Source organism: Rhipicephalus microplus, chromosome 8, assembly GCF_043290135.1.
Source record: "Rhipicephalus microplus isolate Deutch F79 chromosome 8, USDA_Rmic, whole genome shotgun sequence".
In the NCBI taxonomy this organism is placed as follows: domain Eukaryota; kingdom Metazoa; phylum Arthropoda; class Arachnida; order Ixodida; family Ixodidae; genus Rhipicephalus; species Rhipicephalus microplus.
In genome coordinates this window covers 25,156,222-25,172,194 of record NC_134707.1, presented here as the reverse complement: position 1 = coordinate 25,172,194, position 15,973 = coordinate 25,156,222, and the positions used below count along the sequence as shown (strand labels likewise).

Sequence of the window (15,973 nt, the reverse complement as noted above, 5' to 3'; positions counted from 1 at the left end):
TATGTGTGTTAGTTGGTTGGCTGGTAACAACTTTATTGGAAGGCCTGCAGAGCTTTCGCCGATCGGAACTTAGGTCTCCCGCGTGGGGACGTCAAGACCTTGCCTGACCGCCGCCTCGCGGGCCTGCTGGACGGCCCAGAGTTGGTCACCGAGGCTGGGGCTGCACGGGGCAGTGGCCAACCGCGGCGAAAGGGTTCCGGATTTAGCACCTTGCGGATTTCTGGCGCAGTCCCAGAGTGTGTGTTAGTTCAGTACGTTTTATTTTTTTTTTCGTGTAAAGGAAACGCCTCGCGCAAACATTGTACATTACCACGAACTGAAAACAAATGTTTACTATCCGAAACGAACGTGCCAATGAACTGCACGGGCTAGGATTGCTTCGGCGGCGGCCGCCGCGCACCGCTAACGTCCGGTCCGGCCAGGAGGACGTGAACCGCGCGCGACATCCATATCTCGACCGCCCGCGCTCCGGGGTCCGGGTTCTTGAGCATCTCCGGGTTCACGTAGGAAGCGCGGCCCGCCTTGGCGCGCATGGTCTTCGTGGCGGCTACGGAGGCCGACACGGCGTCCAGCGTCTCTCGAAGCACCTCCGCAAGGTTATCGGGCGCGCGGCTGGTCGTGTGGCGCCTCAGCACCATCAGCGCCGCGTCCAGGGGGTCCAGCTGAGGGAACGAGAGTCAGCCACAGCGTTAGCTCGGGTCGATCAGGTCTACGTTTCGTCATACAGGGCGCGTTAGCTATGTTTAACCACAGTTTAAAAAATATGCCGACTCACGCAATGGCGACGCGACCAAGTGCATGCTGCCGACCGTTGTGTGGAGCGAGTCAGACAATTTTTTGTTATCTGAATAATTGTTTAATTTGACCCGTTTAACTAACTAACTTTAGAAGCAACGAACACGGATAAAAAATTCCTCAGGAAAGTTGTAGATCGGTGAACATTGCCCGCCCCTCTGATGGAAAACCCCGCGCATGCTTATGGTCGTAGGAACAACTAGGCTAATTCCTTATTAAGAGAACAAATCGCACTGACATTATGCGTGACCATCCAAAGTTCAAAATTAGCTCGGTATAACCAGAGTCCATCAACATTGTTTGGACTCTGGTATAACTGATAATTCGCTAAGTCAGCGTGTTTAGAAAAAAAAGTTCAACGATTTCGAGTACTTCGCACTCAAATATATATGGGAGAGCAGTGAGCCGTCCCGATTCGCGAAACTTGACCGTTATGGAGGCGAGAAGGAAAGACCGTTCGTTGTCAAGAGGTTCAACCGTTATATTGTCGTGGGGTCTTGACGTGGGCGAAGGGAGTGGACTGTATGTCCACAATGAAACTGTTTCTTTGGCCGGGCTTGGTGGTTGGTAAACGTTAAGTCAGATTACAGTGATACACACTGACACTGATAGACGGCGCTTGCCAACGGTCGATCACCTGATCATCGTTGACATGCGCCGTCTTTTTATGCATCACGCGTCGAACTTTCCAGGCCTATCATTAACGGTCGCGGAAGCTCCGGGATAATCTTGAGCGTTCGCGTCTTGCGCGCAATCGAAACACAATGGTCTACTGCAAACGCGAATGTCGTCGAGAACCGAGGCGCGATCTGTTCCGAGTATTGCTCACAGCCTCAGTGATTTTAAACCTCGCACATCGTAATAACGCTCGTGGCAAATATACGCACCATGGTCCGGTCCCCGACGTGCGCCATGCCGTACTTGCTGACTAGCCTTATGCCCAGCTCCAGCGCGGTCACCCAGGCGCCGAATCCGGCCTCGAGCTGGAAGGCTCGCGAGGCGCCCAGCAGTAGCAGGCTGTAAAGGGCGCCCGAGCTACCGCCCATGCTGCAGCTGACCGTAGTGGACAGCTGGCGGAACACAAGGCTCGGGTGCTCCAGCGGAGGCTTCGTGTCGAGGTACGCCAGCACGCCTGTGCGATTTGGGTGGAGGACGATATTGCGTATAGAACGCTTGTTTTGCATTGACGTCACTGTAAGCGCCGTGTCGGTGTTCAAACGTGGTGGAACTGGTGAAACATAGCGAAAATTTTGCGATGTCTATAGTTAAATACCAACTCCGGCGATTTCTTCACCATGTTAGGGTAATGGTGCTTTAATGTTCCCGAGATACTCTTTTCACGAGCCCGATAGCTGAAATAGCCAACAAATTCGAAAGCAATCTTTAATAAGCGAAAAGCCGCAATGCCGACACACAACCGAGTGCATTGTCTAAATATGACGTACTGCTTTGCCAGAACCGAAAATCCTGCAAGGCATGCCAGTCCTGCAGCGCGGAGTACGAAAACAGCGAAAGCCGCGCTCAGCGGATATGTCACCAAGCCAACAACGCCGCACCATGTCTGTGACTGATCGTGCCTCGTGCACAAGCTCCTCAGAGCTGTCGATCAATGATAGCTATGATGCGAGCGCATTTCGACATCGCGAGGTCAACAAGCATCGCCATTCCTCTTCGATGAAGCAGAACAGATTTTCGTATTTCCCTGCCTGGATGCTCGTAACGCTGCCAGATGGCACTATAGTTGTCCGAGCCATCCAAGTTTGCGCGGTGATCGGTTAAAAAGCCTACGCTGTTATGGTGAATATATGGCGAATCGTGTGTGGCCCACAACGCAACCCCTATTGCAACCCATCACACTCCCGCCCACACGTAAAAGGAAAGTGCCCTTTAAAGGGGTACTAAAGCCAAACAAAGAATTGGCGTAGATTTATTATGTACTCTGAGAACTGTAATGTCATTAATTTTACCATCATAAGTATAATAATATGGCGGACAACCAAGGTCGAAGTTTCATTTTTTTTTAAATTTGTTCCGTACTGATACTCGCACGTGAAGGTACTGATTTAAATGTACAGTTGTCGCGTTTCGTCGTCATTGGCTCAACACAGATATCACTGGTATGTGAAGGGTACACGTGCACCTCAGAGGCCGATGTACTGCATTTTTACCGATTAGGATCTGCGTATGCCATAGATGAAGTAGTAAAGATCTCTGACGTCGCGATGTTTATCGCGGTAACCTCTAGGTAGTGTCGGCACTAGCATTTTCTTTTCGCACAATTTCTAGCCTACCATGCGTATTGCCGAGGCAAGCTTGGTCATCTTGAAATTGCGAAGGAAATAAGGACATGACATGAGGATCCCGATGTTATTCACGTAGAGCTGCGAAAAAAAGCGGTTATAGTGGCGCCCTTGTCACATCGAAGCACGCTGCCTTGACGTCACCAAACTACCATGTTGGAGTACCAGTGATGTCACTAGCAAGCCGTCGCCAATACATTGTGCAGTTGCGATTTTGCTGCGATAGCTAGTGAACGACTTCGCGAGCTTTTTGAGATTTCATTCACAGCCCATGAGCGTTGCTTCGCAATTTTACTTTGACTAGGCGGAAGAGGAGAAAACGCGATCGGCGCAACCCGATCGCGAACGTGCCGTAGTGTAGTCGCATACGGCCAATTACATACTTGTCGTCTTTGATAAAGTCGTTGTGCAAACATATTTGTTGCGAGAAGATATGTGGCGCCGTACCCCATAAGGCACCGTTAACTGAACAGGGGGAGCTGCCTCACTTGCAGCGGCACGTCCCAAGTTCGCTGACATCGGCCGTTAGGGGCACGTAGAAAACAGACACGTGCACACGTCTCCCATGTTGCGCGGCCACAATCCACCCATTCGTTACATTCGTGTAGGTAAGGAGACGTGTACAACTCGTTCAATTTTGACCGACCCCGTCTCATTATTGCTTTTTAGGGGCGAAGCTCCTTATAGCGGCACCCGTTCGTCCTCCGTAGTATGTAACAAGTATAACATTTTGACCTCCAAGGCGGTGCCGGTGAGATACTTCTTCTGTGCGTTGTTGAACAATAAAAAATAGTGCTCAATGTACATGTCAATGGCTGCTAATGGGGAATGAGAGACAGGAGCATTCGGCTTTTAGTTAACGCGCAGGCTGCGATCACCATTAGCAGCCATTGGCATGTACATTGAGCACTATCTGACAAGAAAGGGTTGCTACGTTATACTCGCTGGGTGTAACCTCCTTAGCTTTAGAAAGGTTTAGCGAGCGTTGAGCCGCAGTGCCATGAATACAATGAACTTGTATATACCATGAATGAACTCGAGGTGGTTAAAAATGGGAAGTAGATACGAAGCGCAAGCCATAAGAAAGTAAAAGCCGAATTCTCCGCCTCTCATTTCCCATTAGCAGCCATTGGCATGTACATTGAGCACTATCTGACTGAAAAAGTTTGCTACGTCATACTCGCTGGGCGTAACCTCCTTGGTTTTCGAAAGGTTTAGCGAGCGTTGAGCCACAGTGCCATGAATACAGTGAACTAGTATATACCATGAACTCGAGGTGGTTAAATATGGGAAGTAGACACGAAGTGCAAGCCGTAAGAAAGTGTGCGTGTGCCACCTCTCGTTTAGTCCTTGGAATGTCCGCTGGATGGCGGTGCTTCTATATGGGGAATATATGATAAGAAGATGCGAGATGGTGGTACTTGGAGTGTTGAATAGATGGACGAACGGACACATAGACAGATGCATGGATGGACGCATGAACGGACACAGGGGCGGCTGCATGGACGAACGCAGGTACGGACGCACGAACAGACGCACGCACGGACGGGCTGATGGACGCATGGACGGTCACACTGACGGACGCATGGACGGACGGAAGCAAGAACGAATGGACGGACGAATTCTTCGCCCCACTCTCCATCATTCACTCCGTGTATATATGCTGCCATTTTTTTTTCATCCGCTAGGCTTTGCGTTCTGTCAACCTGGAAACCCTGGACTGTACGGTGAATCGCTGTCAACACGCGTCGTCTACATAGAGATTCAAGGACATCGAGATTCAAGAATATTCAAAGTACACAAATTTTTCTACTTGAAAGTGTCCACTAAACGACACCAGCAGCGGTGAGTGGACTTCCGGTCGCGGCGGTTTCGGTTTTTTCGGAGCCTTCCATCACGAAATTTTTCAATATCATAATCTGGCTGTCGGACGTTAAGCCACTGATATTGATACGTATATAGAACTGTCGCTTCGACACAGCTGAAATGGCACCCGAAAGGAGGAAGACGACAACTTGATTGTTGTGGGTTGGTCTCTCGAGCTTCCCCCGTTGGCCTGCATGACTGTGCGCTCTTCAAGCCGTTAGCAAGACCTGCTGTCGGTGAATAAATCTTCCTTGTAACAATATTATTATTATTATTATTATTATTATTATTATTATTATTATTATTATTATTATTATTATTATTATTATTATTATTATTATTATTATTAGCAGTAGTAGTAGTAGTAGTAGTAGTAGTAGTAGTAGTGGTAGTAGTAGTAGTAGTATTTCTGCGGATTTTTTCCTACCGCGTGCTCCGGCGGCCAGCGTGGCGCCGCAGTCTCCGTCTCCGCTCTCTGAGTCCAACTTGTCCAACTCTTTCTCCCGAGAAACCAGTGCCTCGCACGCCGACTGCAGGCACGTCCGGAAAACCGCGCTCTCGGCTGAAAATAGAACACACAGTTTGTCTCGGCCAATACATCGATTATACGGTTATACGAACATGGGGGAAGGCCTTTGCCCTGCAGTGGGCGTAGACAGGCTGATGATGGTCATGATGATGTTTCAACAGACGATAATATTCCTAATAACGAACACGATTGTCTTAAAGATGCTATCAACTTAGAATCCCATAACAGGTTGCTTACCATATTCTCAAGTCACTCCTACCGAGTCTGGACACTCCGTCGCCGCGAAGCAACGTTTATAAAACGTTGTCGCGAAGGGAGTTTGATACCTGAAAGTGTGATTTACGAAATTCAACATTTTTTTTTAACAGGGGGCGTGGCACCGGCTTGACTATGACTGCATCGCTCACGAGGATGCTTTCGCTTGCGCAGGTTCTCGTCACTTCAGTTTCCTGCCATTGCTTTGCAAATAGGCAGGATGAATCTCGGAAAGCTGCATCTTCGGCTGGCGATTCTTCCATCGCCTATTTTTATTGGGAAGGCGCCGAATGAGGCAACGACATGTGTGACGCACATATCGTCACCGCTTCTTCTGGACAATGCCCGATACCAGTCAACGAACCCTGGAACATCACTGTGCATAGCTACATCGGCATTTCAATGTGTCTCTGGGGCGTGGCACCGGCTCGACTATGACTGCATCACTCGCGAGGATGCTTTTGTTTGTGCAGGTTAATCTGAACGCCACATGCGGTACTCAATATTTTTTTTTACGTTGCCGGTGCCACCCCCTGTGCTTTTCGATAGTGTACGGGCCCATACGTGTCATTCGCTACCCATATATTGTAGACGCCATCGGTTCAAGCTACCGCATGCATCTTGCTTCTTATTGTTACTCATATGCGGGGATGTTGAGACTAACTCCGGTCCCAATTATACCATGCTTAAACAGCTAGTTGAAGGCCAAAAAGAAATTAAGGAAAAAGTGGGTACTCTTGAGAAACATCAAGCCGAAAGCAAGTCTGCCATTTGGAGTCTGAACGAATGTATGAGTAGGTTAGAAACTGCACTCTCTAAACTAGGAAGATTTGCACGGTGTGGTAACGGAAGTCAAACAGCCGAGCAACAGGCCCAAATAAGGTCGCTTGTTGACAAGGTTTGTGAACTTGAAAACCGTAGTAGGAGGTGCAACCTAATATTTTATGGTGTGTGAGATGACGAAGAGCACGAAACATACGAAAAAGTTGAGAAGCACGCCGTAACTGAAATTAGTGAAACGAAACTACACTGTAATAAAGTTTTCATATACAGAGCACATCGTCTTGGAAGGTACAGTCAGAACAAAAAGAGATCAATAATTGTGAAGTTTCTTTCGTGCAAAAACAAGCAGTTAGTACTTTCGAATGCTAGGAAATTAAAGGGCACATCTATTAGCATATCAGAAGACTTTTCAGAGAACGTACGCAGAACGCGTAAACACCTTTGGGATTACGCGAGGAAGAATCAAGGCAAAATTGGCAAAATAAAACTTAAGTTCACAACTCTTTATATCAATAAAGTAAAGTATATCTATGATGCTGACCTGGACCAGGTCGTGCGGGCGGATTGACAGGATTCAAAGGCGAATGGGTCGGTTATTTCTTTTCTAATTGTGAATTGCAGAAGTTTACGCAATAAAAGTGATGAATTTCTTCACCTTGTTGAGATGACTAGTCCGACTATCATTCTTGGATCAGAATCCTGGCTTCATGCAGACATTTCTGATGAAATATTTCCAAGTAGTTAACTTTGCTATCGCAGGGATCAAAATTGCTTTGGCGGCGGAGTGTTTATTCTAGTAGACGTGACAATCTGTTCTCAGCTAATAGATATTGAGTGCATGGGAAGCGAAACGCTATGGGTAACGACTAGATTGAAAAATGGCCGTTTAGCATCGGTATGTTCGTTCTATCGTCCACCAGGGAGTAAGATTAACGTTCTTGAGGAACTTAGCAACGCAATTGAAAAAGTGGACAGTGATTACTTATTTACTGGTGGAAATTTCGATCTTCCAGACATCAATTGGTCACAGGCAGATCCCATTTCTAGTGCTTGGAGCCAGTCAAGCAAAGAACTGCTAAGGTCATGTAGCCTCTTTGGGTTAACACAGCTTTTTTTTTGGAGCCCACAAAAGAAACAAATATTTTAGATTTGCTTTTTACCAATGCACCTGAGTCGGCGCGATCAACACTAGTGCTGCCGGGCATAAGTGATCACGACGCTGTCCTATGTGACATGAATTTGCAATACGTCGAAATTCCGAACGGTGACGCCCGTCGAATTTTCAGCTATGAGAAAGCACGTATCTCTGATATAGCCCTCGCTTTAAATTCTTTATATGACACATTTGAAACGCAGGCGGAATTTATGAATGTCGAAAAGTTGTGAAAAACACTTAAAGAGAAAAAGCTGGAACTGCGTGAAAAGCATGTTCCTTCATGGTTTCTAACTGCAAGGCGCAGCAAAAGCAAACCATGGTATTCGCGTGACGTTAAACGCAGGGCCAGGCAACGTGCACGTGTTAACTCTGCTTATAAGAAAAAACCTTCTTGAAATATGAGAAATAAACTTAGGCAAAAAAACTGTTGATATGAAAACAGCTGTGAAAAGAGCTAAAGATAAATTCTTTCATACATTTTACCTGCGCATAAGGAAGCGTCCTAAGGAACTGTGGAAATTCTTTAAGTCAAAGAGCAAAGACGTCTTGTCGATTCCAGCTCTTGATGACAACGACACTATTATCCATAATGATGTAGATAAAGCACTCAGCTTTATCTCATTTTTTTAGTTCTGTGTATAACCCTCGGGTTAACATCACCGATACTTTCGCACAGCCCTCTGAGGTGGTGGCGGAAGAAATGAGCGATATTGTGATTGGCCAGCATGGAATAGAGGCTTTTAATAAATCCATGAATGCCTCTTGCTGTCTTTGTGCCCGCGCGAAGTATTTAAGTATCTGTGCGTCATTTTCACTAAGTTTTTAAAAGAACCCGATGACTGGAAACTTGCCAACGTAGTGCCAGTTCACAAACGTGGACCGTGAAGTAGTGTATTAAATTATAGGCCAATTTAACTCACAAGTGTAGCATGCAAAGTACTTGAACATGTTCTGTGTACCAATAGAATGACTCATATGAACACGTATTCTTTACTTAATCCTCAGCAGCACGGCTTTCGTAGTCTTTTCTCCTGCACAACCCAGTTACTTCAGTGAAATGACACACGACTTATCTTCTGCTTTAGATAAGGGTATCACTGTTGACTGCTTGTTCCTAGATTAAAAAAAGCATTGATGTTGTACCCCACTCTTTATTGATTGAAAAACTAAAAATGTATAAAGTGAACAATATGGTTGTGAAATGGATAAGCAAGTATTTATATTTAAGGTGGCAAAAGGTTCTTATCAATGATACGTCATCCCGAGAAGTTAATGCGTCCTCTGGAGTGCCTCAAGGTTCAGTCTTGGGTCCGCTATTGTTCCTCATCTACATAAATGACATTTGTTGCGCTATTTCATCACATATCAAATTATTTGCCGACGACTGCGTTTTGTACGTACATATACATAGCTCCCATGATTGCACTACTCTTCAAAACGATCTTGACACAGTATCTGAATGGTGTCGAAAGTAGCGCATGCTCATTAATGCAAAAAAAAACTGTGCATATGTGTTTCACTAGGAAAAAGGCACAACATGACTCATTTTACAGAGTAAATTCAACCAGGCTGCTAACAGTTCGCGAACACAAGCGTCTCGGTGCATATTTTATACCGGACCATTCCTAGAGCCGTCACATCAATCACGTCAAAGTAAAGCAGGACGTGTGTTAGGTTTTCTGCGCAGCAACGCAAGTAAGTTACCACTTGAGGCCAAGAAGCAACTATGTATGACTAACATTCGATCTGTCTTAGATTACGCTTGCGCTGTGTGGGATCCGTGGAAGGCATGTGATGTGTCCAATTTAGAAAGAATTCAAAACGTGGCTATTCGGTTTGTCTGCTCTGATTTTACCAGAAATTTCAGTGTTTCAAAAGCAAAAGAAAAGCTTGGTTGGGAACTTCTAGACAAGCGAAGGGAATATCTGAGGCTGAAACATTTTCACAACATATTTCATAGCCGTACAGGTTTGGACCCCTCACGACACTTTTGTAAACCGGAATACGTTTCACCGCGACTAGATCATGCCAATAAGATAAGGGAAATAAGCTGCCACACTGACGCATTTAAAATGTCATTTTTTCCCAGGACGATAGCGCGATAGAATAGGTTGCCTTTTGAAGTAGCAGAGGTTACTTCACATGAAGTATCTTCTGGATTACTTCAGGGTCTAGAGTAGTGTACTCGCGAGGACGTGTAGGGACGAGACGGTGCTGTGAAGCTGCTTTGTATTGTCTACTCCCACGTGCCGCCATGTATAGTTGACAATGAATTGCGTTATTATTGTGTTGTAGGAGTGTGAGTATCTGTATTCAGTGTTGAAATTTTGTATCCCCCCCCCCTCCACTGTAATGCCCTCGGGCGCTGTGGGTACTACGATAAAGAAATAAACACGGAAGTTTGTATGTCAGGGTCCTCCACGGATCCGTGACGTATTCCGTCACGGATATGACGCTGTAAAATGTTTACTAACACGATTGCAAAGGAAACAAGAAAGAAAACTTTCGCAGCGGGGCGTCGAACCAGTGACCTTGCGATCCTCGGCGTGCGACGATAACTACTACACCACAGAACGACGTACCCTTCTTCAACGTGATAACGGTAAGCCATTTATGTACACCGTGTACCGCTGGCGGCCCTCAGAGCTGGGAAACTTCAGCGCGTTTTAGCAAACAGTAGAGAGATGGCACTACTGGCGCGCCATCGGCGTGCACGCCTCCACATGGCGTGGTCAAAGTGCGTACAGACGTTCCTTGGCGTAGTGACTCACTCGCGCGTGCGCGCTTATCTCGGGATTTGGATGTTGTACCTCTTGTGCTACCACCGCAAGTTTGCTTTGAAGTTATAGTAGGTAAAGAGAGCACGGACGTCACTTCGCTCGCTGCCGCGGCCGCGTTTACAGACGGAGCACGCTGCTTACACACGTACTAAGCATAGTGACAGTTGTTTGTCCGCGCTCGCCATGCGCATGTTCATTTCGAGGGTGCTGTCTGCTCGATGTTTGTACTGCAAGTTTCGAGCTGTTTGCCGTTCTTCGCGGGACATTGCAATTTGTTGTGACAGTGTTAATTCCTTCACCCTTGTGGTGAAAAAATGCACAATGAGTGCTCGGCTACCTCTGCGAGGAAATGTTTCACCTTCGTGTTATACCGATTCCTAAAAAGAAGGATTGACCACGTTTTTTTTTAAATAAATTTCTCACTATTTTAAGTCTTACAGAGTTATATTTGTGGGAATACCAAACGAATAACTTTCGATCACCTGTGAGCGTATTTGTGTGCGCAGTCTTCCGATAACCGATGCTCCCTGGATCGTGGGCTTGTCGGCGATCAGTCGCTTCGTATACGGGCATCTGATCTTTTACCGAGGTCGCCTCCGATTTCACATGGTTACGTTTCTCTATTGTCTCTCGCGGTTTTGATTACGTTGTTTCGCGCCTGACCGTAGTTGTTATCCGCAGCAACAGGAGTGTAGCGCTGCTAGGCACGCGAGTGAATAAGTTATAGAGGAAGGAAAAAGCTTGGGAAACATTGCGCAATGTAATAAAACGAAAGAAAGTAAGAAAGAGAAAAAGAAAGAAAGAAAGAAAGAAAGAAAGAAAGAAAGAAAGAAAGAAAGAAAGAAAGAAAGAAAGAAAGGTAAATATAACTATTATAAGGGGCGCTAAAAAGCAGCGGGTTTACATTGTTAAACTGCCCATTGAGGACTCTCTCTTAAGTCTGTTGCAAGTTTATTATTAGCAAAACAAAAAACAAAGTTTGAAGCTCATTTTTAAATTTCGCGCCAGAAACGCCATGCATCACGTAAAAAAACCGAAATGCATTTTTCGAATATTTGTGATCTTGGCTTGAAGAAACTTTCCGGCACTTCGTATGCTGGGCCAATGGCAGCCACGCATGACAATGTCATCATCATCATCATCATCAGCCTGGCTACGTCCACTGCAGGACAAAAGCCTCTCCCATGTTCCGCCACTTAACCCGGTCCTGTGCTTGCTGCTGCCAATTTATACCCGCAAACTTCTTAATCTCATCTGCCCACCTAACCTTCTGTCTCCCCCTAACCCGCTTCCCTTCTCTGGGAATCCAATTAGTTACCCTTAACGACCAGCGGTTATCCTGTGTACGCGCTACATGCCCGGCCCATGTCCATTTCCTCTTCTTTATTTCAACTATGATATCCTTTACCCCCGTTTGTCCCCTAATCTACTCTGCTCTCTTCTTGTCTCTTAAGGTTACACCTACCAGTTTGACAATGTAGTTCAATTTAATCGGCTAGAAGTTACGTGGGACCCGGTACACGTCTTCGAAATTGATGACGTCATGGTATTTGTAGTGGTAGCCTCAAGGCGCCGTCTCCGCCTACAACTCCTTTTTCGCACGTTTTCTCGCTTGCCGAGCATCGTCCTGTGGTAAGAGTGGTGTTTTCGGGATTGTGAGTACTTTACTAAGGCGCGAAGAAATCGTTTTGCTCTTTGGCGTCCCTTTTAAGAATATACGCTTTCTTTGCACATCAACATATATACAGTCTTCAGAAAGTAATGGGAGACGCGACCATCGAAAGTAGAGCTGATGTGCATCTTTAAAGATAGTCACATTCGGCTGGTCAGCACTGGCCAAAAAACAAAAGCTAGAGCTATCTTTCTTTTTATTTAGAGTGTAGGCTCAATTCGAAGGGTGGTGGAACTTCTTACCAGCACCAAGTACGTAAGCCTGGTCTTCTGCCAAGACTCGCCCGTCGTCGTGACGATGCTTCGGCGCCACCTGCTCCAGGTCCGTCGGCGTGGTACGCGGAAAGGAGGCGCAGTAAGGCTTCGTCCATGCCGGAGCACTTGTGGGTGCATCTGCTCATGCGTAAAAAAGCGATCACAGAAAAATCACAGCATATCCACGAAGTGAATGATGATGAGCGGGGCGAAGCGCTAGAGGGTTTCATCGTTAAGCTGTGAACATCCCCGAGTATTGCCCACTACATAATCAAAGACGTGTCATACACTGTATATATTTATACAAGAAATTTTATTATTCGTAAGTGGTAGCTATACGTCGCTTCCGTTTCCCCTTCATTATAACGGCTTTATGGTCGGTGAGGTAGTGGATCGGTGATAAGGCGTAGTGGGATGTATGCAAGGACGAAGCAGTGGCAAAGGTGGAACTGTAGGCAGGTGAGAAGGGGTTATAAGAGGGAAAAGAAGAGAAAAGTGAGCCCCGTAACTGTCTGCATCAGGGTGCGACACCTCAACAGTAGCTCACAAGAGATGGGGGTGAGGAGGGATTAAAAGGATAGAATTAAAGGTATAGAGAGATACAGAGAGAGAAAGAGATGCGCTGGGACAGCGAGCGAGGACATATCGAGGGATAGGAGAGATAGGAAAGATGGAAACACGGTCACAGGAGTACGAGGACGGGGCAGCACTTGCGAGAGCTCTTGTCGGCGTCAGGAGATGGCGTAGGGTAAGTACAGTAGGTCAGAGCTACGCGGTCGTCGGAGGTCGGCGTCAGGAGATGACGTAGGGCCAGCCCAGTCGGCCAGAGCTACGCTGACGTCGGAGATCGCGAGGGCACAACCGGTCGGCACGGAATCCAGCGAGCGAGTCGCTGTAGGCAGGTGGTCACGTACGTACGTACGTACGTACGTACATACATACATACATACATACATACATACATACATACATACATACATACATACATACATACATACATACATACATACATACATACATACATACATACATACATACATACATACATACATACACACGCACGCACGCACGCACACACACACACACACACATACATACATACGTACGTACGTACGTACGTACGTACATGCATGCATGCATGCATGCATGCATACATGCATACATACATACATACATACATACATACATACATACATACATACATACATACATACATACATACATACATACATACATACATACATACATACATACATACATACATACATACATACATACATACTTACATACATGTCGCGAGTCCTTACAGCCTGTGGGGAATGAGAAGTCGTAGATTCGGCAGTAAACAAATTCATCCCATTCAACAGCATGTTAACGGCGGAAGTGAACAATGGAGACCATGGATGCGGTCTGCTACCGCAGGGTTTCGCACCTAGTTCGAACATGTGCAACTCCGAACCAAACTTAGAACTTAAAATAATGAGAACTAAATACAGGATCAACTGGTTCCAGTTAGAATCCAATTGATCCCAGTTGCACGGCCGCTCGATCAGCGGGAGACAGAGCGGCAGTGCCAGTCGGAGTTTAGCAAGTGCCGCGTTACAGGGTACGAACTGGGAGCCAACTGGCAAGCAGCGCTGGTTGCAGTTACAGTGTCAGCAGGTCACCAAATGTAACCATGAACGGTTGAACTGGAACGAGCAACTGGTGGAACACACTTACCGAGGTAACGCAGCACATCATCGTCGACTTTCAGCAGGCAGACCGAAATGCCGGCGCTCTCCAGTGACGTCATGTAAAGACCCGTGTAAGCGCGCACCACGCGGACGTCAAGGCCCTCTGCACATATCGTGGAACGGAAAGAACGAAAGAGAAAGAAGGCTATATCTGAGACATGCTTAAAGCGCAACTATAGATATTCTATACTGACAGCCGGAGAAAATGTATCGCAATACGCTGGTGGAAGTCGAAAGACTGAATTATAACGAAAGAATAGAGCTTTCACTTCGCCATTTTATTAAGATACGTAAAATTGCTTGAGAGAGTCACGAAAACGGTCACGTCGTGTCACCTGACGACAAGCCTTGGTATTGCGGTAATGAAGCGTTTGCAGGGGCGGTGAGAAAAGGGAAGGGGTGCAAAGTAGGACCCGCACAATGACGTATGAGGGAGGGGACCCTCCCCCCTTGACGAGAACCCTGTGTACGCCTATGGCCACACGGTTCGTTTGATTTTTTAAAGGGGCTCTGCAACACTTTTTGAGCATGGTCACAAAACGCTGCCGATCGGTGGTAGAGGCTCCCGAGAACATGCGAGCCAAATGTTATAGCGATGTTATAGCGTAGCACGCGGCCTAGAATTCACAATAAATTATCAAAGTCAGCTAAAGATTGCTTTCTCTTCTCTCAACAAATGACGGAAGACGCTCAAAAATCACATGTAGATTACTAATCTATCAGCCATTGGCTGATTTGAATATGGCGCGCTTGGTTGTTACAGAGATCACCAAGAGAGGCCCTCACTTGTCCATGCCTGCGCGCGCGATCGCACTAAAAAAGCCGTGTATTCGAAGAAAAAAAAAATGAGAAAAAGGAAGAAGTGCTCAAGGTCACAAGGCGCGTGAGGTTTCTTGTTTGCCACATCCATCCCTCCCTGCTTAGCTTCCAGCGCTTTGGTCGGGACGAGAGAAGAGAGAATGCGATTGCGGCATGTGACAAATCTTTGTAACTGCGACGCTCGTGCTGGACGGATTCTTAAATTTTTTGCGGCATTGAAATTGTGAGTCAATAAGCTTTTCCAGTGAACTAATTCCATGGTTACTCAAAAATTGCTTCAGGGCCCCTGTAAGCTGTTGATCAATTAAGATAAAATAAACGTGACCCGTGCATGACGGTCGAGATTTCACTGACGTTTGCATACACACTGCCAGAACGTGGCAAGAATGCAGGGCCACAAAAAAACCCGCAATGTTTCTGATAAGAATTATTCATGACGTGAAATTAAAACATTTTAATTTAAGCATACCTTGCAGCAGGCCCACGGCCAGAAGGAAGGGGGTGGTGTCCTACAGCCCCTCCCCCTCCAACAAAATTCAAATGAAGTGGGGTGTTTCGCTGAGAATAAATAATAAAAAATACCAGACCCCCCCTCCCCATAAAAAGTATTTGGCTACAAGCCTGCCTTGCAGATATGGGTTTTCAACCATCAGAACTCCAATGATACTTGTGCTATCAACCTTATGCGTTTCTACGCAATTGCTTCTGAAAAAAAAAATATTTTCAGGTTCCTTTCATAATGAGCACCCTGCACAGGGAGGACAGTGGTAACAGACCGATATATGCGATGACCTCCTTGGCGAGTATGTTCATCTCCATCGTGGTGAGACCACCGAGGTTGTTGAGCATGAGGGCCACGTTCTCACCTGCATCCCAAGAAGGATATGTGAATGGATGTGATAGCCGAGTGGGCAGAATGACCAATAAATAAATAAATAAATAAATCGATCAATCAATTCCCGTTTATGATTCGGGACATCGCTATATGTGTCGGAACACAAGAGTTTCAGTTTGTATTCTGATTTGCG

The 15,973-nt window shown here is 46.3% G+C and overlaps 1 protein-coding gene across 2 annotated transcripts in view; it reads right to left on the bottom strand.

The window, feature by feature from the left end:
- Positions 1 to 239: 239 nt before the first annotated feature.
- The window catches only part of LOC119164289 (triokinase/FMN cyclase), a 40,730-nt gene continuing 24,996 nt past the window's right edge, over positions 240 to 15,973 (bottom strand). For both annotated transcript variants that reach the window (XM_037416439.2, XM_075871333.1), the window contains 6 exons: positions 15,722 to 15,811; positions 14,113 to 14,229; positions 12,379 to 12,528; positions 5,389 to 5,523; positions 1,683 to 1,927; positions 240 to 662 (listed from right to left, as the gene is read on the bottom strand). In XM_037416439.2, coding sequence (XP_037272336.2) covers positions 369 to 662; positions 1,683 to 1,927; positions 5,389 to 5,523; positions 12,379 to 12,528; positions 14,113 to 14,229; positions 15,722 to 15,811 — 1,031 coding nt within the window. In that variant the 3' untranslated portion in view covers positions 240 to 368. The remainder of the gene's footprint in view (positions 663 to 1,682; positions 1,928 to 5,388; positions 5,524 to 12,378; positions 12,529 to 14,112; positions 14,230 to 15,721; positions 15,812 to 15,973) is intronic.